Source organism: Nicotiana tabacum, chromosome 4, assembly GCF_000715075.1.
Source record: "Nicotiana tabacum cultivar K326 chromosome 4, ASM71507v2, whole genome shotgun sequence".
Lineage (NCBI taxonomy): Eukaryota > Viridiplantae > Streptophyta > Magnoliopsida > Solanales > Solanaceae > Nicotiana > Nicotiana tabacum.
Window position 1 is genome coordinate 110,748,618 of NC_134083.1, and position 27,708 is coordinate 110,776,325.

Here is a 27,708-nt window from a genome sequence, read left to right on the forward strand (position 1 = left end):
ATTATCAAGCTCCACCAGCCGGGATAGTAGGTTGCACCAGGTAGAGACTGAAAGAGTGATGTTCCTCCTCCTTTGGAGATATTCAGAAGAAGCAGCATAATTTTGACCCAAAATCCCATGAACTGGGGACTGTGGAAGAGGAACACCTTCTTCATGGTCAAGTGCGGCCGGTGGAGATGATGTAGCAACCGCTGGTGGAATAGTAGACGAAGATGGAAATGATGTAGCAGTTGCTGGTGTTGGTGAAGGCGGAGATGAAGCTGATGGAGTTGAAGAGTGAGAAGCAACTGCATCCAATGTAGTGCTGATTGTTTGATGCTCGCCAACCAAAGGCGGCAGAGACCCGGTACTTAGCCTCGCAGTACCGGTTACACCAATTGGGGCCCGGAAGCAGGAGTTCGCATATTCTACTAAATTAGATTCTCCCTAAAGTGTTGAGACATCGTCTTCAGTTGCTGCGACTATCTCAACAGGTTGACTATCCTGTTGAGATGATGAGGATCGTCGCCTTCTGTGTAAAGAAGCTCCCTCATCAACAACTTCATCATCATCATCAATCACCACGGTATCTACGACCGGCCCAGAAGGAGGACCAATCATCATCGCCACCGGAGACGATTCGGGGGCATTCGTCTTTGCCTTTTTATTCTTTTCCCCGACCACGAAAGAGCGTCTTCTGTTTGTTTGTTTATCCTCCGGCCGGGGACTCCGTAAAGAAATATTTGGACCCGAAACAGGCCCGAAGATACTTGTTCGAGTAAGTGCTTCCTGAAGCAGTCTCGCTGCATCAGAAGGATAAGCAGAACGTCCTCCTGGAGGACATCAACAGAGCCCGCAGGTAGGCCTAATTCCATGAACAAAGTTAGAAGGCTTCAACCAAGTTCTCCATATACAAAAATGGAAGCAAGATAAATTAGAGTTACCATGATTTTTGGCCTTCCACCCGTACTTAAGGGCCAATACTTTCCACGAATGAGTTTTAGGCGTTGTGACGTCCAAAATCTTCTGAACCCACCGGTTCAAACCTTTCACCACCGGTGGGAGCCATCGAGTTGCTGAAACATGCGGAGGGTGAAGAGATGATACGACCATAAAAGAATATCTAGTAAGAGGAATATTATACAAAGAAGTTACGAGTGCGATTCCAAGCAACCAGAAAGGATGAAGCCGTTGTCGGAATGATGTCATTGGTGACAACTGCAACGAACCGTTCCATCCACCCACGACCGTTTTCATCATCCATGCTAGACAACAAAGCATGGTTTACACTCTTGAAAAGGTTTATCATCCCTCCGCAGAAGATTTTGGGGGAATATAGATTCATCACATGAGCTAAGGTTATCTCCTCTCTAGTTTCTTGGCACAAGCGTCGGAGGCAGGCGATCATCCTCCACACTAAAGGGATTACCTGTGCCAAACTTACCTGGTAGCGAAGGCAAAACTCCGTAATCACAGAATCAAGCTCACCGCTCAAAGAAAACTCACCCAAAGTAAATGGATACGTGAAAAGGCATGTAAAAACTTTCTTTGGGAAGGGTCACTCGCTCTGATAGATCAGGAGCAATGATTTCCAACTCATTGCAGTGACAGTCCTCCTTCACAGCAGGAATATTGGAATGAAGAATGGAAGAAGGGTACCTACTAACATCCCATGTACGAGGGTTAGCAGTAAGGAACATCTCTTCAAAATCCTTCAAAGTAATAAGCCTCCTTGGGATGATGGAATCCACTGTTGGAGGAATGGAGTCCTCAGTTTTGTTCTTATTCTTTGAAGAACCACAACGTTTGGAAGAAGAAGCCATTGGAAAAGAAGAAGGTAACGAGTTTGTGTTTGAATAAATTTAGGAAAAGGATGGAAAACAAGGATGCAAATAAGAAACTCAAACAATTGTGAAGCGTAAAGGAAAAGAAAGTTGCGTATAAGCAAAATTCTGGCGGCTAAATTCATGGCCATGATTACCTTGATAATCGGCAAAAGCTGTGTTGAATCATGGGATGACGCATGTTCGGGGCATTAAATGCAGAGAGACGTGCGTCTAATCAACTGTCAGAGACCTTCAGAGGGAGTTATAGTAATTCCCGCCAAAAGGTGTTTCTATCAACTTTCCAGTAATACAAAATTATGTCACCGAAAAGCATGGGGACTATCTGTATAGGGTAAAATATGATATGACATGTGGCTGATTAAAAGGAGGACACGTGGAATACAAGATGGGATGGTTGAGGACCGAACGCAGCCACTGCGCTTGTCACTAGAACGTATAACGTTCATAAAAATGTATTAAATGTTCTGTGCCCGGTATCATTTACTAAGGAATATTCTATAGCATTAAGAGCGACGGTCCGTTACAGAGAATTTGACATTTATACTCAACGTTACATCTTCATCAATGATCCTCATAATTGATAAGACCTTTTTCCCTAGGCATAGTTATAAATAGTGAGTTGAGTTACCATTGTAAATGACACGAATTTTCTAGCAAGAACATATACTATATTTTATACAAAGCTTTGTACAATTTTACTTTTTTGCTTTTAGATCTCATCATTGCTGTATTCGGGAACCGTGTTCACCGAATCATCATCTTTGCTATTTCATCTACGTTCTAAGGCTAAGTATTGTGTATTTCTTCAATTATTATATTATTTCAGAATCAAATTAGTTCACTTGTCTAGAAACCACGTATAAATTGAGGTTTTTTGAAAAAAAAAATATTTCTTTCATGCTTTTGCCAATTAAGTACTTTGTATAATTATACTGAATGCAACTGATGGTGTCGAAGAACAGCCAGGTGGGTTTATAATTGCTTGATTATTGTTGATCAGCCAGGCAAAAGAAAATCCAAATCCTAAGCAATTAAAAGCGGATAAAAGCTCTCTACAGTTCTCACAAATCTCCACACATAAAATAAGTTATCAATACCCCCTATTTATAATAGTACAAAACATATTTCAACTAGAAATAGAAAAGCATATTCCTATATTAATTCTAACTATAAATCTTACGTAGACATGAATTAAATAAACCAAATCCTAAAAAATTAAGATTTTCTACTAAACTTTAAAATAATTTTGCAACAATGAATCCTTAACTGAACAAGTTTCTTTACATGTGTATTGCACGTGGATATCTAAATAATGAGTTTTTACCAAAGACATGTTAATTGTCGAATTTCTTTCGGGGATCGAATCATATGACGCCCATCACATTCATATGTTTTTACATCCTTAACATTCCAATATTTTAGTTATTATTCTGTTATGCATAAAAATAAATTAAAAAACATAAATAAAGATAAATAAGTTGATTGCTTAGCTAATTACAAAAAAATATTCTCACATGAAAAGCACATATAGCTCACCTTCTCCGCCAGCAGAAGCAGTTGGACAGCAATAAAGACTTTTTTTCAATTGTACATTTTAATACATGTTTAAGCATCATTGACCAATGCAAGATTATACCTTGTCTCCACTAAATGACCAATAAAATATAAATATATTAAGTTGTGAAATATATATTGTGTTAACGCTTAAGTAAATCAAAATTGTATGCACCTCAGTTGTTCATGCTACACCCTTCTCTATGCTAGGTGTTACTCACCATACTTTGTAAACCTTTTGTTTATCACCAAATTAAAACTAAGGGGAAAACAAAAACAACTTTAGCATGGTCAATGAAGGTTATTAAATGAAGGGGCAAGGAATAGAGTACAATAATAAAAATGGAAAAATTTTATGTTGTGTCTAATACAAGTATTACGTGGCATGTGACCCTTCTAACTATTTGACAAGTGGCGCGGCGGCCCCGTATTTTATAACCTTCCGGAAGGATCATATGCCAAGTAATACTTGTGCTACATAAAATTTCTCTATGAAATTAAAAGTATCATAGTTTTGTTCAACTTCATAATATACGCGAAACTAGAAAAATGAGTAGAACGCATGAATCGGCATATGAGGTTGATCAGTCTCCATGTTTTGACTATTAATGCTAGCTAGTTGGGCCACCTCAATTGGTTGAAAAATCTGCCGAACGTCACTAGATATTTTAAGCGATTATTATTCAGTATAAAATAACTGTATGTATTTATCAAAGGGATGGATGTTTTTTAAGGTTAGAAACTATAACGGACAGAGATAAAAGTGAATGTGCGAAGAAGATATCTTATAACACAAAGCAATAGAAGAAGATAAAGAATAGAAATCAAGTTATAAATTTATTGCATATTACACTACATTAGTTGTTTCATATAAGTCAGCGCAATCTTCTGGTTGTTTCATATAAGTCAGCAATCTTCTACCCTGTAGATGCTCCTCGACTCTAGATCTAGATAAATGCTTCTCTTTTCTAGCAGTAAATTCTAGAATAATAGTGGAGAGCACAAATTCAAGCACGCTGCATTAATATGTTTCTTAAGAATTAGACGTAAAGTAGAGCTCCGTATTCTTCTTTTGTAGCCAGCCTAATGTTAAAGGGATGCCTAACTTGGCGATCACTTGAAGAACCAACAACTATAGTGTGCAGTCCTGTAACTAACTTCCTCTTCCCATATGCATCAGCTAAGCTGAAATCCTTGCAGACATCCAATTTTGTTGTCACTGTTGCTGTCTTCCCTTTCTCCACCCAGACTCTTTCAAACCCCACCAGCTGTATATTAGGCGCTCCAGTAAGTCCTCCTTGCATATTTGTTGGCTTCCAGAACACTAGAACCACATAGGATCCATCCATATTGCCATTATTCTTGACCCCAACTGTGATGCTAAACCCTAAACTCTGGCAATTCAAGTTTGAAATATCAAGGGCTTGGGTAGTCAAGTTAGATAAAAGCATGGTATCTGAGTCATGGGTTGTCTTTTGCTTTACGACAATGGTGGAAGGCGCCGAAATTATGAACGAAGAAAAGGTTGAGTAGCTTAGTCCATGGCCAAATGGATATATTGATTTTTCATTATAGAATCTGTAAGTTCTTCCTGGAAAGTTTCTACTGGCATTTGCTCTCATGTTCATGTCATTCATTGCTACATTGTCAACATATTCTTGTGGATACCAAGTGAAAGGAGACCTCCCACCTGAAATTGCCAACCTACTTAATTAAGAAAGAAACGTCGTTTTTTGGGGAATTTGAATGTTTTGGGAATGAGTTTTAAGAGCACCTGGATTATAATCTCCAAAGAGGACTTGAGAAATGGCATCACCACCATCTTGACCAGGATAGCCAACCCACAAAATTGCGCCGATCTTTTTATTATTCTTAGCAAAGGTTACATCAATAGGACTGGCTGACATAATCACTAGAATGACTGATCCATTTGCTGCCTTAGCCAGGTCTTTTACAAGCTTTTCTTGAAACCCTGGCAATGTCAAGTTCACTCTATCCAGTGATTCTCTCTCGATGGATTGATCAAGCCCCATAACAAGCACCACCATGTCAGCTGCAGCTGCAGCCTTGGCTGCTGCTTTGATTTGGCTTGAATCAGTGCACTGAACGTTTGCACATCCTGGCTCATATGTTATGCTCGCTAAATACTTCTGCATCGCCTGTAAAGGGGTGGTGTAGCGGCAAGGTACCCCTGCGTAGATACTTAGCATTGTCCCAGTGGCATTAGCGTTGGGACCTATAAGAGCCAAGTGTTTGACGTTGCTTGGTGACAGAGGAAGCACTCCATTGTTGTCTAGCAAAACTATTCCTTGTTTTGCAGCTTCAATTCCCAAGGACTGATGATCATTGGTACACACATCAGATGGTCCAAGATTTCCAAATGGTTGCAGTTTTGGATCGCCATCAAAGAATCCAAGCCTCATTAGTACAATGTAGTTATATATAAGTGACTGATCAATTATAGACACGTCCACCTTGCTCAGATTCACTGCTTTTTCTGTATACTTTCCTAGATAATCCCCACAATTCATGTTCAGACCTGCACAATTATGACAATCATTGAAAACCTGTATAGAAAATTGTACCTCTATGCAAGAATAACTCGAGAAAAGCACTTAGAAGACCTGCTTTCAGAGCAAGGGCGACTGCATCCTCAGGTGTGGCAGTATAGTGTATTGCATCATAGTAAACTTCAATTGAGTCACAATCAGAGACAATGTATCTGATAATAACCATATCGCAACATGCGACGTTAGAAGGTAGTGAAAATTATAATTTTCTTAATTGGCAATGAGTTTATCAGATGTTTAGTATATGATTTATATTCTGAGTGCTGCTGCTGATTAGTGATTTAAAGAATTTATGAATCAGGTGTAGCTATTATAGAGGCTTCTACATTTTGGCATTACAGAGAATAGGAACTAACCCGTCTAGACTCCATTGATCCCTAATCACTCCTTTGAGCAAATTTGGATCAGCACAAGTTGGAACTCCATTCACGCGATTGTATGAGCACATCACACTGCTAACATGACCCTCCTCTACACAGCTTTTAAATGGTGGCTGGAATGTATCCTCCATATCCTGTGCTGTCACCTGAAAAATTTTCATTTCACTGCTTATTATAACTTCCAAGTTGTAACCAAACAAATTGAACGGCAGCTTAATTTCCTGGTTATATACATTGGCGTCAAAATGATACCGATCAATTCCCTTCCAGTTATCAAGATCATAAGCAGTGTAATGTTTACAACAGCTCGAGACTTTAAGCTTGTTTTGACTGCTGAAATATTCTTCTCCATCGACTTCTTGCAAGCCTCGGACATAGTTAACAGCATACTTTGAGACCACTAGAGGGTCCTCCCCTGGTGTTTCTTGAGCCCTTCCCCATCTGGGATCACGAAGGACATTGACATTGGGGCTCCAATAGGTCAATCCAGCGAGGCCAACATTGTGCATGGCCCGAGCCTCAGTTGATACAACCTTTCCTAAAGTATACCATAAGGAAACATTAAAACTAGCAGCAGAAAGAATGACAGCTGGGAGACTGGTTGCTCCAGGCACTGTTGCGTTGAAACGTACTCCAGGCCCCGTGTTTGACACCCCGTGTAGCGCCTCAGACCACCATTCATAAGCTGGCACGCCAAGCCTGGGAATGCCTGATGCAGAGTTAACTAGCTGTCGCACTTTTTCTTGGAGAGTTAACCGCGATACTATGTCTTTTGCTCTGTCTGTATAAGCTAAAGAAGTGTTGCAAAAACCATAAGTGCTGGTATTAGGGTCACTCTTATAACATGCATGTATCTGGGAATTACATGGTATTGTGAAGAGAACTATGAAGAATATTGGAGAAACTAGAAAATGTTTTTCCATGTCTTCCCTAGATTTTTTCTTTTTCTTTTTTCTTATGTTACAAATCATGCTGCGCCATACCTATTTATACTAGAATTTGAACCGGAATCCAGTGCTAACACTTACCTTTTGCAGCAAAATAGGTTGTTGACTGTCGCTTAAGACTACGCTGGTGTAACCTTTGCTTAGCTTTTGGGTGAAAATGTAATGATCTTGTACCTAAATAAGAAAAATAAATATTTGTCACATGTTATAACTCTGACCTCATCTTGTAAACTAGAATATCGTGGTATCCTTCATCTTTGGCTTTGTTCATTCCAAGTGAGAGTTTTGTCGGTTGTTATGGGATACGTTGTTGAACACACAATTAGAAATGAGGTTAACACATGATTTGGACTAGGGGAATACTCTTAGTTTTATGCTTACAGGGTAATTATCTTCAGCTACATTATTAAGCATAAGATGGGTAGTTTCAGCTCCATTATCATGTATTGGCAGCATCATTAGGAATAGGTCCTTTTGTTTAATTTTTTCCTCTTGGTAGCTTTAATTTGAAGACATGAATCAATCAAGTAACTGTGACTCAATTCCAAACTAGCTCAGGTCAGTTATATGAATCATTTGTATCATTTAAACATCCAGAGGATTCATTATAATTTTACTATTTTTACATTGGTCGTCACCTACAACAATCCTCCTCTTTATGTGGACATAGACCTGCAACTAGAAATGCCGAAAGCCCATTATGAGAGCATTTCCACAGCTCACCACAATCATTAGATTCATGCAGTGAAGCAAAAGCATTCATATGAAGGCTGTGGAAGAGGGCACTGGTATGCACACACAAACCAAATGGTGACTTCAAAGATATAGCTAAAATATTGACAAATTGGCACGCTAGGAAGCCCTCTAATGACAACTTCAAAGCCAGTACTTATGCGAAATGGTCCTCAAACTTTGCTTCAAAAAATATCTTACTTTGTAATTGGCCTCCAAGAAAATGAAACCTTTCTTCCAAGTTACTAATCCTCAGTGTAGTTTGAGAGTTACAGGGCACATTACTTTTGGTCTAGTGGTACCAAATCTACTTTTAATAGTCCAATGAATTTTATGCAAGTAGGTGTTCTTTCTTAGTTGTATTTCATAGAGTAAAAATTCTTATTTGTATCAACCTGTTGACGTCTATGGATTTGAGGTTTTTCTTACGAGCAGTGACAAACCTAGCTTGATGTTGAGGGCAGATTAGTCCAATTATAATATTTTATATTAATGATAAATAGGTTAAAAAAATTATTACAAAAAATTAAAATAAGGGAAATAAATATAATATCTTAAACCACAAGAGAGGTTGATGTGATAAAGCAAAACCTGGAAGAAGATCTCTAAAATTATCCTAATCTTTTTATTTTCCTTCAATAATACAATCAACTTATGTGATTAATCATTCATTATGTTGCATTGGGGTAAAAATTAACTGGTGAAAATGATTTTCATTACTTCAACTTTGCATTATTAATCAAACTCATCCTCCACCTTTGAACATGTCACGACCTAAAATCTCATGTTAAGGATCATGATGGCACCTAGTCTCTAAAACTAGGTAAGCCGATCACTTACAATAGTTAAACCAATTAAACATGATATTATGAAGCATAATTTAATATAAATAAGAAATTTAAAGGTGATACATGCCAACACGGCGATAATCACTACAATCCCCAAAACTAGGTAGAACAAGTTACAAACACTAAATTAATACATACAAATATCTCAAAATACAATACTGTTCGAATAGAAATTTGGCAGTACAATGTAAGGGAAAGGACTCCAACGAATTGCAACAACCAAGCAGCTCTACCTTGAGTCCTCACGATCAAGAAACTAACTCATCCTGAGTCCGCTATCTCCAATACTTGGATCTACACAATAATATATAGAAGCGTAGTACGAGTACACTACTGTCGGTATCCAGTAAGTATCAAGACTAACCTCGGTGTAGTAGTGACGAGGTACAAGTTAAGACACCCACTAGACATAATAACTTGTAAGAATATTAGTATAAAGCTAATAATGAAAATAAGAATCAGTAAATGGCAACAAGGATTAAACATGTGATAAAACAATAAGGTAATCAGAACACAATTAAAGTACTAGTAAAACCAATTAGGAAAACAAATGACAAACCAAATAATCAAGTCATTCTAATACAAGGTTTACAACAAAAATTACCTCGAGATACCACACCTCATAACCACAAGTTACGAGTCTCAAATCCCAAATCATAAATAAATGGCACCTTGTTCCCACATTATCAATCACAACCGTACGGACAACTCACATAATGCACGGATAACTCACGTGCCAATATCTCAATCCGCCCGACATGATCACAGGTTCACAATCACAATTTGCCCGGTGTGGTCACAAGCTCAATATTACAATCTGTCCCGCATGGTCACATGCTCAATATCACAATCCGCCCGGCATGGTCACATGCTAACAGTCCAACTATATCGCAGAGAAAGCATATATACAAGAATACATGTACATGATCAATGAACATCGAGTTTTATATTCCTGGACTGGTATAAATGATATATTACGGTGTATGTATGTGCAAGTGTACTATCACAACTGGAATCATCAAGTAATATCAGAGACACCGAGTAGCACATTAGGAAAAATATAATAAATTACGTAATATGAATGACACACACAAGGAAGTCAAAAGCAACAATTATGATACTCCTCTTTCATCAACAATACACCCTCAGGCCATCACATAACATCCCCATATAGCCACCCTTATTACGCTGCATATGCATATTAATATGATATGCCATCCTTATTTCGCTACATGCACATATAGCCACCCTTTTTTTTCCATGTGGACGGCCCGAGATAACACAACCCTTATTTCGCCCCACGCGCACAAAGATAGAGACAATCGTATAGCAAACCTCGTGCTGACACCCCAATCAATTCGCTCAACATATCCACAAGTGCTAAGTCAATGTATTGAGTATGATAAAGTAGTCATAAATTGATTTCAATATGTTTCATATAAAGTTCAACATCACATAAAGGCATATTAATAGCCTACGGTCTAATTCGGTCGAAGCCACACATAGCTCACGGCTCAACAATAATGTGTTCAAGAATTTCAACAACAACACAATAAAATGGAAGGAATAAACTCAACAATGAAAGATATTCCATGAAATATTAACTTCAATTAAGTGCATATAAATAATCTAAGAGTCTAAATCGGCCAGATGCCACATATAAGACTGTATTCACGCTTTCCACCTCATGTACACGTCTTTCACATAATTCAAATAGTACAATCAGACCAAATTCTATGGAAATTTTTTTTTCACACAAAGTTAGAAAAAATACTTACCTCAATTAGGCCAATTCAACACTCAAAAATAGCTTTTCCTTTAAATTCACTCCGCTCAACTCGAATCTAGCCAAAACGAATTAATGTTATCAATCAATTCAAGAGAAACAAATTTCAATTAATAAAGTTAAGATCCTTAATTAAAATCAAAAAGTCAACTCAAATAGTCAACCTCGGGCCCGCACCTCGAAACCCGATAAAACTCACAAATTCCAAATACATATTCCAATACGAGTTCAATGATCAGCTTAAAGTATGTATATTTATATGCATATTGCCTCGCATTTTAATCATATTTTGGATGTGTAATATAATAATTTATATAATTCATGGTATTGTCATGTGTAGGAGTCATCCGGAGGTAATGTGGGACGAAAGTGCATGATTTGAAGCAAAAAGGGAACAAAACAAAAAAATGGGCCAGTGTAGCGCCCTGGGTAGCGCCCCGCGCTACTCGTGGCACAGTTTACAGATGAAATTTTTTTTCAGTGCCAGGGCTAGCACCCCATGCTACCCTAGGTGCTGAAGTCTCCTATTTTGCGCTAGACAACGTTATTTCGACCCTACATGCCCCTAACTCGTATAAAAGGAAGTTTAAACCTATTTTGGAAAGGTAGACTCCAATTTGAGAGAAAAACACAAGCAAGGAACACTCGGGAGCATGAAATTCATTGATTCTTCCATCCTTCATCTAATATTAATAGCTTTTATTTTTGAAAATAATATTTTGATTATGTCACGAACATGAGTGGCTAAGAACCTCATTATTCTGGGGTTATGGATCGTGTTTGACTATTGTAATTTGACGGTTGATTGTGTTGCTTGATTTTATCATATTAGTTATTTATTCAATCTTTCACTTAATTATTCTATTGCGTAGCTAACAATAGAGTACTATCTACGAATTTATAGTTGAACTCGAAAGTGGAAACTATAGATTGCATACAAGATTGAGTAGAGTAAGTTCTTGAATTCGGGCATCGGAGAATAGATTCGCGATTAGGATAGACATATTCTAGTTGCCTTACTTGGTTATTCTTGCAGGAAATATACATGCGTTCTTGTCAATTTTGATTATACAGACATATAGTCTTAGGTTGGCCTGTATAGGCGAGCGAAGCATCGAAAGAAATTCACGAGCATAATAAAACCTTCGAATCAACAGATTAGATAAGTCAAGTGATTACATCAACCGTAAGAACGCAATAAGAGAGACGCTAATCCTATAACCCTAGAATATCCTCATCTCATTGAATTCTTTTTAAGTGTTTGTTTGTTCTACTTGCGATCGTATTTTCTTGTTTGCTTATTAGTTTCGTAGTAATTTAGTTAATAAAAATTCACAATCATTTTCTTCACAACCACTTGAACAATAAATTTATAAATAGTTTAAAGTTGATCATAAATCCTCGTGAGAATGATACTTTCTCATCACTTTATTACTTGCCGACCGCATATACTTGCATATGAGTTTGGCGGCAACATTTAACCATACAAAAATCATCCAATTTCGGCCTTCAAATCATCAATTTATATTTTAGAAAAGTTTTTACCAAACTCCCCACTTTCTTCAATTCAATCACTAATCAAACACTAAAACCGAGGTTGGAATCATAAAATAATAATAAATCCGATTCAAGAATATCTACCCCAATCCAAAGCGTGAAAATCTCCTCCAAAATCGCCCAAAATCGAGCTCTCTAACTCAAAGTGTGATGAAAGAAATAAAAACCCTCGACCAAGGTATATTCTGCCCAGGCTTTCCGCTTCTGCGGTCCAGCAGTCGCATCTGCGGCAAATTCATCGAAGATGCGGCCTCCACTTAAGACCCAAAATTCTGCTACTGCGGACCAAAATGCGCATCTGTGCTTCCGCTTCTGCGGACAGGACACCGCAGCTGCAGTCCCTACTCGACCAGCTCAAATCTGCTTATGCGGGGACATTCAGCTTCTGCAGTTGCGCATCTGCACTCCCCTGTACGCACCTGCGAACCCAACATTCCTAAACAAATATTGCATCTACAGTCAACCAATGGCACCGCATCTGTGGCCCAAATAACGCAGGTGCGAAAGCACTAGATCTCATCAGACTTTCAGCAATTCCTCTAAGTCCCCAATTGCTCCGAACTCAACCCAAAACATACCTGAGGCCCCGTCTGTCACGTCCCGACCTCGAGAACGCGGTCGACGCATAACGATATACCCCGGCCGAGCAAGCCTGCTAGATGCCTTCTACCCAACCTCACCCATCAACAATATAAGAGTCAATATATGTGATAGAGATGAAACAAAATCAAGTATTCCTTATTCTTTTTCCATTACTCAAAGTATATTCATTTATGATTCCCAAAATATTACAAGTTTATAGATGTAAAGAAAAACATGTTTGCCAAATACCAATATTTCTAATTCAATTCCCCCTACAACCTGTCTACGGAGCCTCTAAGTACAACAGAAGTGAAGAATGGAAGTGCCGGCAACAAGGCCCCGGCTATACCTCAAAGCATAAAATACAATGTCAAATGTCATAAAGCCCGAAATAGAGTAGGGCTCACCAAAACTTGCTGAATAGAGAGTGACTGCTAATGAGGACTAAAGTTGCCCACTGATGAACCACCTGCATTCATTGAAGACGCAGTGCAGCCGGCAAAAGGGATGCTAGTACATGTGAAATAGTACTAGTATGTAAAGCTAAATGTTCTCTTTCGAAATAGAATGCCAATAACAGGAGCGGAAACACCATGGAGCAACAAGTAACAATCAATGATATCCAAATGCCAATTTAGAACATAACAATTTTCAACATACGAAAAATATTAAATATTCTTGGTTTGGGAGATCATTAGCACCGATATACCACCGTATTTTTAGCACAGAGTCCGATCACGCCTGATTGTCTAGGCCATCTCCCCATGAACAATGTGGTTTGACATGTGGTGCGAAAGAAAGGTGTTACCAAGAGTAGTACTATCATGTACGCAACATGGCATCCGATCTCCACCAGATCGGCTAGGCCGCCTTCCCAGATATGCCGTGTGGGTTGACTTTCCAATTCACAGCTAATTTCAACCTCATACCAATTAAGAGGAATAACCACAATCATATCAATATTTCAATCTAATCCCAAACAAGGGGAATAATCACAATCCACCCTTACACTGGCACGTGTAGTTTCAGGCAAGGGCCTTATGACTCGCCCTTCCTCGGTTTGCTAATGATACTCCCAAAAATATTATTGGTTTGCACACAAGGTAAACAAAAGCACAAATATATTTTTATATTCACCTCATTACCTTTCACACTATATATAGCCTCGTTAGTACCTTCAACCATTCACAACATCATTATAATTCCATTGGCTCTCTTGGCCATACTTATGATTCCTCATCCCAAGGAACGGTGGTTGTATCTTATATTTCACACTTTCATTTATTTACTTTCAAGGATCATCGACATAAATATCAACATATAAAATATTCAGGAAATCACAACTTTAAGTTCATTAGTAATGAAGTCTTTAAACACAATGGATTTCTTTCCAAGAAATGGAGTAAAATGGTTGGCAATCGAAGCACAAGTTTAAAGCATAAACTAGTAACACATCATTTAATCTTGAAATACTTTTCCCAAAAAGGGAAATACACAATTTTAACTCATGAATATATATAAGAGCTAAAGACATATTGGAAATACTTACAAAGCATAGCATTAGTTAAAGCAGGCAGGTTTGGGCACAAGTATAACTCTCATTATTTGTACGGTGGTCACATTTTCATCTCCAACCCCCTTCTTTCACTTTCATGCATCCTGATAGATTGTCAACAACAAAGCATTTTAATTCAAGACTTTAGGTACACATATAAGCGATTGGAGTTTTAGACGCATGCAGTATTCTTCCCAAGTTAAGCATAATGGACTTCCATTTGAAACACGACTCAAAGCCATAACATTTTAATACACATATCATTCTTGAACACATTCCTGAAGGATAACATAATGTGATAGGAACATTTGGAACACATTGTGAATACATAATTCTCGACACTTGCTTACTCGGGACAATCGAATTTATTGGGAACAACTCGGAACATGGGAATAAGGCGCTTGAGCCAACAATACTTGAAACTTACGGAAACATCATGGATTTAAATTATAAGAGAGTAGTTTAGCCAATATACCTGGAATTTGCCCCTTAATAATACTATGATGTTCCACCACGCTAGACAATTTTAATCTACAATAATGCAATACAATTGCACCAATATTAGCAAGATATCTATACTTTAAGTCATTTAGACTTTTTATCAAACATCTAGTGTGCATATCTTTCTACAACCTCTTCCAATGGAATTTCGTCGACTAACAACCACCTTCCACACCAATGATTCACCTCACAATCGTCTCTAGGCCATCGACAACTTCCATTAGCACATGCATGCCTAACAGTTCACTCCCAACCCATAAATCTTATCAATTAATTCATTTTACAATCTCTACAATAGCAACACCACCTAGGTTAGGCATTTTTGGCTTCCAATCGCCATCCCATAAGTCCTAACACATATTTCACACATAAATAATCACCAAGAATTATTTAGAGATGGTGGACATACCTCTTGTAGTGAGACTCTTGAAAATCCCAACTTGTAGTGTTCTTGACCAATTTGGGGTTTTGAATGTAAATCTATGGATCTTCAAGATTAATCTTAGTTAATATAAGTGCTTAGGACTAGTAATCAACTCAAAATTACTCCAAAAACATTACCTTGGTTCATGGGAAGGAGGTTTTGGACGGATTCCCCTTGATATGTAAGCCCTAGCTCGAAGAAATGACTTAGCCCCTCTCTCTACCCGGCCTTGGGAATATTTATAGGGCTCCTACGTGTGCGGCCGCACACCTAGGCAACTGACCGCACATCGGCCGCGCACACGATGCAGAAACCCCCTTATATGCGCAGCCGCGCATTCTAGGCGCGCATATGGCATAAGTATGGTAAAATGGTCATAACCTTTTGTATACATAACCAAATGACAAACGATTTAATGCGTTGGAAACTAGACTCAGAAAGCTTTAATTAGATAGGTATATCACCACCTAATGCATTATATTGTGAGAGTTCTATTCGTTTGAAGTTGGGTCTTGTGCTAATTGAGACATCCTTTACACTTAATGTATCAAACTTGTTCCACACAAATTCTTGCCATTCAAAAAACTCCTTAGTATGTTCCAACACACCTTAAACATATATTTTTATTTCAAAATGATGTGGTTCTATCCCATGGGTCTCCTTTAATACTCGAATACGTTATTTCCAAATACTGTTGGCGCACTTTAAAATCTTAAATCATTAGAAAATTTTAACGGGGCCTTACATTCTCCCCCGCTTAGGATCATTCATCCTCGAATGAGGGTTAGAGTCCACCATAGACACCTAATGTGACTTAAATCTTTATCCACACACCAAAAGCTCCAAAATTTTGCTAACTCCCCAAATTTCTAGAAATTTTATCAGAGTTTCCCCTGTATTTGGGCCTATTCACCTGTTAGAGAGCCCCAAAAACCACTCTTAACAACACATCCATAACTCAACAAAGCATCACAATATATATCAATATCACCAATCTCAACATTAAAAGCATTGCATTAACAGAAGCAGTATTTTGAAATGAAGTGTACATATTTAAATCATAACACATAGAAAGTACCCTTCGAACCGCAACCGTTTGGCTATACAAACAAGTGGGAATATTTTTTTCCACAACATCCTCGGCCTTCGAGGTAACCTCCTCGACTCACAGACTTCGCCGTAGTATCTTAACGGAGGCAATACTAACTTCCGGTCTTATATAATAAGGATGACAAATAGGTACCTCGCATAAGCCAATTACCCATTAACAACCGGAACGATAGACAAACGATTCCCAACTACCCTCCTTGGCGTAGACACATGAAACACCGGGCGCATGGAGAACAACGATGGGGGACATCATACGCATAGCTCGGCCTATTTCTTTCAAGATTCCATAAAGCCCAAATGTAAACTACACATGTCTTACCTTTATTAATAATTCACATAGTATCCTCATGGAGAAAGTCTGGAGAATAACCCGTTCACTATCTTTAACTCTAAATCTCTAAGTCGAGCATCCAAACTAAACATTTGGCGACTTTCAACAATTATTCTACAATGTTCTAGAATGAATATGACCATAGAGTTCCTACCCAATAAATTTGATCATGGAATGATTCTTCTTCTTTAACATGCTTGAACCTACAACTCTTGATAGATTTACTACAAACAAGAACAACGAGGTTCGAGATTGGACTTAAATTGTTCAAGAATCCATGAACGTACTGAGAAGGGCATTTCAGGAGGCTATATCCTAAGAGACATGAAGTTTACTACCAATAGCGCTGACATGGTTAATCATCTGTAAGGCCCCAAGAAATTTTTACCTAAAACCCGGGGTATCGTGATGTCTGTGTGGACTTATGTTGCAGACTATGGCATTTCTGCGGTCCACTATACGAATGCAGAATCACTCTCCGGGTTGCAGATCGATCGCATAGTGAAGCAAAAACTTGAGCTAAATTTTGAGGACCATTATGTAGCCGCAGAACCATTTTGCAGGCCGCAGATCCCATCGTAGAATCAACATGAGAAATTTCGAAAGGAGGTTCTGCGGTCCATTATGCGACCGCATAATTGGTCTGTAGACCACATACCAGTCGTAGAATGAGGCAGATTTGCCCGGTTCTGGGGGGCAATATGTGGTCCATTTTGCGGAACGCAAAAGCATTATGCTTCAATTTTTCTAATTTTTGCGTCAGGGCTTCAATTTTTCTAATTTTTGACGCGACCCTGTTTCGATATATTGAAGTAAAGACATTCTGTTGAAGCACAAATCTGATATTTTAGAGAGAAGTGAGAGTATTCTAGAGAGAGGGGTAACCCTAGGCTAATTGTTCCTCAATCCTTGCTCAAGACTTGGAGAATTCACAAGGAAAACTCTCAAGGTCTTCATCCAAGAGGTAAGGTTCAAACCCTAGTCTTCAATTTCGAGTTTGGGTATAAGATGAGTAATTTAGGAGCATGGTTTTTGGGTATGGGAGTTGTAATTTATGCATGCATGTAGCTATGAGGATGGTGGGGAGTAAATTTAACTAGTATGAGTAAACGCTTGGTGTTGAATTAGTTGTGGAGTGAAGGAAATCTTGTGGAAGAACTTTGTAATCTAATTCGCACACCTAGTGTTTGATAAAATGCTCCAATGGGCTGATACCATGAATATCTTTCTATTTTGTGTTCAATTTTGCTATGTCTCTAAATAGATCGCAGTTGCTAGGATTTTCGGAATTGTGGAGTGAATTAAGGGAAGCTCAAAGCGAGGTATGAAGGCTAAACTTTTTTCTGATATTGGAATTTCCGTGTTATTATAAAACTCCATCGTGTAAAGTTCGGACATGGAATGCTATTGATGTGGAGTATTCAAACTAGTAGAATTGATGCCCGATTGGCATAACGTGTTAGAACCCTCGTGTGTTAATGATTCTCTATTTTTGACTTAATTATGTTATACCCCTTTGGGAAGAAGATCTTGTATGAAATCAATATAATTAAACACTTATTTCTCATATGATGAAACTTTATGAATTTACACTTGCAAAGGCCAAATGTGCCAAACAGTTGATTAAAAGGGAACTCTTTTGTACATATTATTATCATATTGGGAACTCGAGCTATGGCATCATGGTTACACCTCCACCCGCATACGTTCGGATGAGGCAGCGGGGCCGCTTTGTGTAGAGTTATGGTATTATGAATACACCTCCACCCGCATATATTAGAGGTGAGGTGGCGGGGTCGCTTTATTTAGAGTTGTGGTATTATGAATACACCTCCACTCGTATACATTGGGGTGAGGCGGCGGGGCCGCTTTGTGTAGCGTTTCTGGTATTGTGATTGCAACTCCACCCGCATACATTGGGGTGAGGCAGCAAGGCCGCTCTATGTAAAGGTAGTTGTAGAGGATTCCCGACTTGAAATTTATAAGTGTTATTGGAAGTTCTTAATAAATCTGTTTTGACTTTTATGGCTACATAAGCCCTATGATTGTTACAATGATTCATCATATTCATGTTGTATTTCGAAGTCCTTGAATAGGTGTTTTGGTTTTCATACTAGTACTATTTGACATGTACTAACGTCCATTTGGCCGGGGGCGCTGAATCTTTAATGGATGTAGGTTTTTCCACAGTGGGAGGCATTGACCAGTAATAGCGGTACACTTTTTCCCAGTTGACTTGGTGAGTCCCACTTCATTCCGGGGTTGTGCATCTTTTGTTCCGTGTGTATTATGTTTTGAGGTATCGCCGTAGCCTTGTTGCCGGTACCATCATTGTACTCTTTTATATCTATTAGAGGCTCCGTAGACATAGTGTGGGAAAGTTAAACTAAATATGTCGTAATTGTATCTCATGCTTCCATTGTAAAACTATGGTTGTGAAATTTATTGTTTTGGAGACTTATAAATGAAGTAACTAATGGTGATGGAACTAGTGTTGTTCATGAACCCTCGTGGTATTAATTAATGAAGTTTATATTATCTTTATTTATGGGTGAGTTGGGTAGAAGGAAATCCAGCAGGCTTGCTCGGGCGGGTTATCTCGGTTGAGCGCCGGTCACGCTCCCCAAGGTCGGGGCGTGACAAACTTGGTATTAGAGCCTAAGGTTTTAAGGTATCCTAGGATGTCTCGGAGTCGTGTCTAGTAGAGTCCTCCTTATTGGTGTGTTGTCGACCACATCTATAGTTAGGAGGCTACTTGGGCATTTAAGAATAACACCATTCTTTGATGTTCTAGATCGTGCGATAAATTTGATTATAAGACTGTTCCTCCTTTAACTCGTGCGTTGCTCTAATTTTCAGTACATGACACCTAAGAAGAAGGCAAGAACTGGCCAGAGAGCCAATGTCACCCCAGGAGTGGTGGTTGATCCTATACTTGGTGATGCGGGTGAGCACACTAGGGGTGAGGATAATTCCCCAACTACTACCCTGCCTGATTTTACTACTCCTGCTCAGACTGCACTAGTTCCTACGCCCACTGAGGGTGCAGCGATTCCTCCAACTGATATTCCAGTTCCACCTCCAGCTCCAACTTCTGGTCCTGTTGTTTTTGATGGGGATCTTAGGGGATCCATACAGATATTGGCTCAGATAGTGGCCTCCCAGGGGATTCCGCTAGTTCCAGGGTGAACATGTTTTTCCAGTTGGATCCTCCAGTGTTCACAGGTATTGATCCTTAGGAGGACCCCCAGGACTTCATTGATGAGATAGACAAGACTCTCTGAGTTATGCGTTCTACTAAGACGGAGGGAGTGGAGTTGGACTCCTACCGCCTGAAAGGGGTGGCATATTCTTGGTTTGAGATGTGGGTGGAGTCCCGTGAGGAGTGGAGCCCTCCGGCGAGGTGGAGTGAGTTCACCGATGCCTTTATGGATCATTTCTTGCCTGCCGAGACTAAGGGGTCCCGTGCCATTGAGTTTGAGAACCTGAAGCAGGGTAGCATGAATGTGTGGGAGAACCATATGGAATTTGCGCGCCTGTCCAAGTATGCTATTCACATGTTGCCAACTATGGAGGCTAGGGTACGTCAGTTTGTGTAGGGCCTTAGCCGTGGTTAGTAATGGGGCCGTTGCAGCTGCCTTGAATTCTGATATGAACTGCAGGAAGATGGTGGCATTTGCTCAAGCTACAAAGGACCGTAAGCTAAAAAATAGAATGGAGCGTGAGGGTAGCAGGAAGGCCCGGTACGTAGGCAATTTTGTTAGTTCTTCCGCTGGTGGTGGTAGTGGTGGTAGGTCGGCATTCAGGGGAGTGTCAGCAGGGTCATATCAGTCATTCTCTCAGTCTTCAATGAGTGCACAACCATCCGAGCCCAGTCAGGGCAACAGTGGACCTCACTAGCACGGTCGGCCTGGAGGAATATTCCAGCAATAGCGGAGGCCTCCATGCCCTAAGTATTGGAGGATGCACTTTGGGGTCTGCTTCATGGACCCACCTATATGCTACGGGTGTGGTGTAAGGGGTCACATTCAGAGGGATTGCTGCTCATCCTACCGTATCGTGAGCAGAGGTGCACCGCAACTAGCTAGTTCTGCAACAACTACATCCACGGCACCCCAGCACCCGCAGGGCGTGGTGCAGCTAGGGGTGGTGCACAAAACTGGGGAGGACCCAGCAGATTTTATGCGATGCGGAGGCGTCGGGATTTAGAGGCTTCTCCAGATGTTGTCACAGGTATATTGACTGTCCAATCTTATGATGTGTATGCTCTTATTGATCCCGGTTCCACTTTGTCATATGTCACTCCCTATGTTGCTATGGAATTTGAGATAGAACCGGAATAGCTCCATGAGCCGTTCTCTGTATCTACTCCGGTTGGCAAGTCTATTTTGGCCGCGCGAGTTTATAGGGATTATGTTGTCATGGTGCATGGTCGGGACACCATGGCCGATCTCTTTGAATTGGGGATGGTTGATTTTGATGTAATAATGGGAATTGATTGGCTTTATTAATATTTCGCTAAGCTTGATTGCCGAACCAGAACCGTTAGGTTTGAATTTCCAAATGAGTCAGTGATTGAATAGAAGGGGGAGGATATGGTGCCAAGGGGTAGGTTTATTTCTTATCTTAAGGCCACGAAGATGATTAACAAGGGGTGTATCTACCATTTGGTCAGGGTTATGGACACGGATGCTGAGGCACCTATACTTGAGTCAGTGCCTGTTGTGAATGAATTTCCGGAGGTCTTTCCGGATGAGCTCCCTGGGATCCCACCAGACAGGGAGATTGATTTCGGGATTGATGTGATGCCAGGCACGCAACCTATATCTATTCCACCCTATATAATGGCAACAATAGAATTGAAGGAGCTAAAAGAACAATTGAAGGATTTGTTAGAGAAGGGTTTCATCCGGCCAAGTGTGTCGCCTTGGGGTGCACTGGTTCTATTTGTAAGAAAGAATGATGGGTCGCTAAGGATGTGTATTGACTAATGGCAGTCAACAAGGTTACAATAAAAAATAAGTACCCGCTGCCAAGGATAGATTATTTGTTTGACCAATTGAAAGGTGCTAAGTATTTCTCCACGATTGATTTAATATCCGGGTATCACTAATTGAAGATCAGGGAGCAGGATATTCCAAGAACAACTTTCAGGGCCTGGTATGGGCACTTTGAACTTCTTGTAATGTCTTTTGGGCTAACAAATGCCCCGACAACTTTCATGGACCTTATGAATCGAATCTCCAAGCCTTTTCTTAACTCTTTTGTGATAGTGTTCATTGAAGATATTCTGGTATATTCACGAGGTCAAGAGGACCATGCCGATCACCTCAGGACAATTCTACAGATTCTATATCAACGCAAGTTATATGCAAATATTTTGAAATGTGAATTTTGGCTTGAATCTGTTACATTTTTGGGTCATGTCGTCTCTAGAGAAGGAATTAAGGTCGACCCTCAGAAGATTTCAGCGGTGAGGAATTGGCCTAAACCTGCTACCCCAAAAGATATTCGCAGTTTCTTAGGCTTAGCTGGGTAATACAGAAAGTTTGTGGAGGGATTATCTACCCTTGCCTCTCCGTTGACTAAATTGACACAGAAGGCGGTTAAGTTCCAATGATCAGATGCTTGTGAAAGGATCTTTTAGGAGTTGAATTGAGGTTGACTACGACATCAGTGTTAACCCTACCAGAGGGTACAAGTGGGTTTGTGGTATACTATGATGTTTCATGAATCAGACTTGGGTGTGTATTAATGCAATATGGTAAGGTGATAGCTTATGCTTCTAGGCAACTCAAGAATCGTGAAAAGAACTATCCAACACATGATTTAGAGCATGCAGCGGTGGTGTTTGCATTGAAAATTTGGCGTCATTATCTGTATGGGGTCCCTGTGGATATATTCACGGACCACAAGAGCCTTCAATACATTTTCAAATAGAAGGAGTTGAATCTGAGGCAGAGAAGGTGGCTTGAATTACTCAAGGATTACGACATCGATATTCAGTATCATCCCAGGAAGGCTAATGTTGTAGCGGATGCTCTTAGCCGGAAATCTATGGGTAGTTTGGCTCAGTTGGAGGCATATCAAAGGACTTTGGCCAAGTAGGTTCATCGGTTGGCTAGTTTGGGAGTTCGTCTTGCGGATTCTAGTGAAGGAGGAGTGATTGTGCAAAATAGGGCTGAATCATCGCTTGTTGTGGAAGTCAAGGAAAAGAAATACAACGACTCATTGTTGGTACAATTGAAGGAGGGAATTCATAAACATAATACCATGGCCTTTTCTCTTGGCATGGATGACGGTACACTGACTTTGTGTTCCAAATATGGATGGTCTCCGGGAATGAATCATGACCGAGGCTCACACTTCTAGATATTCTGTGCACTCGGGATCCACAAAGATGTATCATGATCTTAAGAAAGTCTACTGATGGAATAATATGATGATGAATGTAGCGGACTTTGTGGCAAGATATCCAAATTGTCAGCAAGTGAAGGCCGAACACCAAAAGCCCGGTGGGTTGGCACAGAACATAGAAATTCCGATTTGGAAATGGGAGATGATCAATATGGACTTTGTGGTAGGACTACCTCAAACTCCTTGCAAGTTCGACTCGATTTGGGTAATTGTGGACCGACTTACGAAATTAGCACACTTCTTACCTATTAAGGCTACCGACACAACAGAACAATATGCTCAGTTGTATATCAAGGAAATAGTTATGTTGCATGGTATTCCAGTGTCTATTATCTCAGATCGGGGGGAACAGTTCATGGCTAATATTTGGAAAAGGTTTCAGCAAGGTTTGGGTACTCGGGTGAATCTTAGTGCAACCTTTCACCAGCAGACTGACGGGCTGGCAGAGCGGACTATTCAGACGCTTGAGGATATGTTGCGAGCTTGTGTTCTTGACTTCAGGGGTAGCTGGGATAATCATTTGCTGCTCATAGAGTTTGCCTACAACAACAGTTATCATGCTAGCATTCAGATGGCACCGTTCGAGGCTTTATATGGTAGGAGATGTAGATCTCCCATTGGGTGGTTCGAGATTGGGGAAGTAGAACTGATAGGGCTGGACCTCATGTATCAGGCTATGGAGAAGGTTAAGATCATTATAGAACAGTTGAAAACTACTCAGAGTCATCAAAAGTCCTATTCGGATGTGCGTCGTAGGGATTTGGAGTTTAAAGAAGATGATTGGGCATTCTTGAAGGTTTCCCCTATGAAGGGTAAAATGTGGTTTGGTAAGAAAGGGAAATTGAGTCCGATATATGTCGGACCGTACAAAATCACTCAGAGGATTGGTCTGGTGGCTTACAGGCTAGAACTACCTCTAGATATGTCTTTAGTGCACCCGATGTTTCATGTATCCATATTGAAGAAGGTGGTTGAAGATCCGTCGCTTATTGTTCCGGTTGAGTCTATTGAGGTTAATGAAGAATTGACTTATGAAGAAATTCCAGTTGCCATGCTTGATAGGCAAGTTCGTAAGCTAAGAAATAAAGAGTTTGCCTTCGTGAAAGTACTATGGCGGAACCAACTGGTTGAAGAGGCCACTTGGGAGGCCGAGGAATAAATGAAGAAGGAGTACCCTCACTTATTTGAATAGCCATGTATTTATAAAGTTGCGTTCTATGAAAATGCTAAGAGCTACCTTTTATTAATTATATATTATGTATCATTTGTACAGTAGATGATAATGGTGTTCCTTTTTGGTAGTATACTGCTTGTGATGCCACGGTTAGCATTGCTTTAATGTTATGTTGCATCGTTGGTTCATGTATATGATGTTAGGACTATTTTTGGGATTCTCTAGCAGGTAGATAGGTCTAATTACAGGGGAGACTCTGGCGAAATATTTGGAAATTTAGTGAGTTAGTCAATAATTTAGAGTTGTGGGTGTGTGTTATAGCAGCTGAGTCACATTGGGTGAAAATGGTTAAATTTTAACCCTCATTCGAGGATGAATGATCTTAAGTGGGAGAGGATGTAAGGCTCCATAAACGTTTTAGCTAAAACCCGGGATTTCATGATGTCTGAGTTGAAGAGTGCGTTGGAGAGTTGAAGGAATCGTGTTGCAGACTATGGCATTTCTGCGATCCACTATGCGACCGCAGAATCACTCTACGGGCTGCAGATCGGCCGCAGAGTGAAGCAAGAACTTGAGCTAAATTTTGAGGACCATTATGCAGTCTACTATGTGGCTGCATAACCATTTTGCGGGCAGCAGATCACATCACAGAATCAACATGAGAAATTATAGAAAGGGGTTCTGCGGTCCATTATGCAACCGCAGAATTGGTCTACGAACCGCAGACCGGTCGCAGAATGAGGCAGAATCTCCAGTTCTGGAGGGAAGTTGTGCGGTCCATTTTGCGGACTACAGAAGCATTATGCAGTCGTATATGCGACCGCAGATCTGCGTCAGGGCTTCAAATTTTCTAATTTTTAACCCGACCATATTTCGATATATTGAAGTAGAGGGACTCTTTTGAAGCAAAAATCTGATATTTTAGAGAGAAGTGAGAGTGTTCTAGAGATGGGTAACCCTAGGCTAATTGTTCATCAATCCTAGCTCAAGACTTGGAGAATTCACAAGGAAAACTCACAAGGTGTTCATCCAAGAGGTAAGGTTCAAACCCTAATCTTCAATTTCGAGTTTGGGTATAAGATGGGTAATTTGGGAGTATGATTTTTGGGTATGGGAGTTGTAATTTATGCATGTATGTAGCTATGAGGATGGTGGGGAGGAAATTTTACTAGTATGAGTAAACTCTTGGTGTTGAATTAGTTGTGGAGTAAAGAAAATCTTGTAGAAGAACTTTGTAATCAAATTCGCACACCTGGTGTTTGATAAAATGCTCCAATGAGCAGATACCATGAATATCTTCCTAATTTGTGTTTAATTTTGCTATGTCTCTAAATAGATCGAAGTTGCTAGGATTTTCGGAACTGTGCAGTGAATTAAGGGAAGCTCAAAGCGAGGTATGAAGGCTAAACTCCTTTTTTGGTATTGGAATTCCCGTGTTATTACAAAACTCCATCATGTAAAGTTCGGACATAGAATGCTATTGATGTGGAGTATTCAAACTAGTAGAATTGATGCCCGATTAGCATAACGTGTTAGAACCCTCGGCTGTTAATGGTTCTCTATTTTTGACTTAGTCATCTTATACCCCTTTGGGAAGAAGATCATGTATGAAATCAATGTGATTAAACACTTATTTCTCATATGATGAAACTTTATGAATTTACATTTGCTAAGGCCAAAGGTGCCAAACAGTTGATTAAAAGGGAACTCTTTTGTACATATTATTATAATTTTGGTAACTCAAGTTGTGGCATCGTGGTTACACCTCCACCCGCATACGTTGGGGGTGAGGCGGTGTGGCCGCTTTGTGTATAGTTTTGGTATTGTGAATACACCTCAACCCGCATATATTGGGGTGAGGCGGCGGGGACGCTTTGTGTAGAGGTCTGGTATTGTGATTGCACCTCCACCCGCATACATTGGGGTGAGGCAGCAAGGCCGCTCTGTGTAAAGGTAGTTGTAGAGGATTCCCGACTTGAAATTTATAAGTGTTATTGGAAGTTCATAATAAATTTGTTTTGACTTTTATGACTACATAAGCCCTATGATTGTTACCATGATTCATCATATTCATGTTGTATTTCCAAGTCCTTGAATAGGTGTTTTGGTTTTCATACTAGTACTATTCGACATGTACTAACATCCATTTTGCCTGGGGCGCTGAATCTTTAATGGATGTAGGTTTATTCACAGTGGGAGGCATTGACCAGTGATAGCGGTACACCTTTTCCCAGCTGACTTGGTGAACCCCACTTCATTCCGGGGTTGTGCATCTTTTGTTCCGTGTGTATTATGTTTTGAGGTATCGCCGGAGCCTTATTTGCGGCACAATCATTGTACTCTTTTATATCTATTAGAGGTTTCGTAGACATAGTGTGGGTTGTGTATTAGTGTGGAAAAGTTAAACTAAAGATGTCATAATTGCATCTCATGCTTCCACTGTAAAACTATGGTTGTGAAATGTATTGTTTTGGAGACTTATAAATGAAGTAACTAATGGTGATGGAACTAGTGTTATTCATGAACCCTCGTGGTATTAATCAATGAAGTTAATATTCTCTTTTTTTATGGCTGAGTTGGATAGAAGGAAATCCAGTAGGCTTGCTCGGCCGGGTTATCTCGGTTGAGTGCCGTTCGCACTCCCCGAGGTCGGGGCATAACATCATCATAATGACATCATTGGTTAGAAAGGTTCTAATGTGTGATATGATGCTCCGGGGAGAAAGATAATTAACTCATATCCACCCAGGGATGTGGAACATTAAGGATAGCAAATTCTCCGCACATGATAATGACATAGTCAATGATTCTAGAAGCCGAGTGTTTAAAGATAACGGAACCCAGGGAGACACTATAAAATAATCATGGAAGGTTTGCAGATGTTCATAATGAGTTTGCCATGGATCCTTTTATGACTTGAAAAGTACCCAGATGCTAATGGAATATAGGAACACATGAGAAGCAGACGTGATGCTATGATAACCCCCAAAGGTGCATTTGGTCTTGACAGAGAGCCTATTAAGGACCCTTATGAAAAAGGAAGTGTTGCAGCAACATATGAAAGGATGCGATCTCTCATGGTCATCCAACAAATGTCAGGAAACTAGCACAATGAATTCACTAGCTAAGGAACACAGTTAATACATGTTTAGAGGTGTAAAGAGAAAATGAACATTTTTTATGAGCTGGACATGTTTCTGCTATATTAACTCCCAAACTGCAATACAAGGCCACGTCATGGGAAACTACAATACTAGGAACAGAGTGAGCTATTTACTGCGGAATGTCCTAAGTGGACATGAAAGTTATACTAAGATGGCAAACACAAGATCTTCCTATGATAGATGTGTGAAAATCTCAAATTTTAGAGAGACTTTAAACAGAAAAGTGACCATCTCAATTGACATGTGCACA

General features: G+C 39.8%; 1 protein-coding gene across 1 annotated transcript; it reads right to left on the reverse strand.

Annotated features, from left to right (window-relative positions):
- Positions 1 to 4,183: 4,183 nt before the first annotated feature.
- Positions 4,184 to 7,304, reverse strand: LOC107815484 (putative beta-D-xylosidase 5). Its single transcript, XM_016641066.2, has 5 exons — positions 6,564 to 7,304; positions 6,307 to 6,476; positions 6,005 to 6,102; positions 5,155 to 5,919; positions 4,184 to 5,070 (listed from the first exon to the last, which is right to left on the reverse strand). The coding sequence occupies exons 1-5, from the start codon at positions 7,299 to 7,301 to the stop codon at positions 4,421 to 4,423; spliced, it is 2,421 nt and encodes an 806-aa protein (XP_016496552.1). The 5' UTR covers positions 7,302 to 7,304; the 3' UTR covers positions 4,184 to 4,420.
- Between the last annotated feature and the right edge of the window lie 20,404 nt (positions 7,305 to 27,708).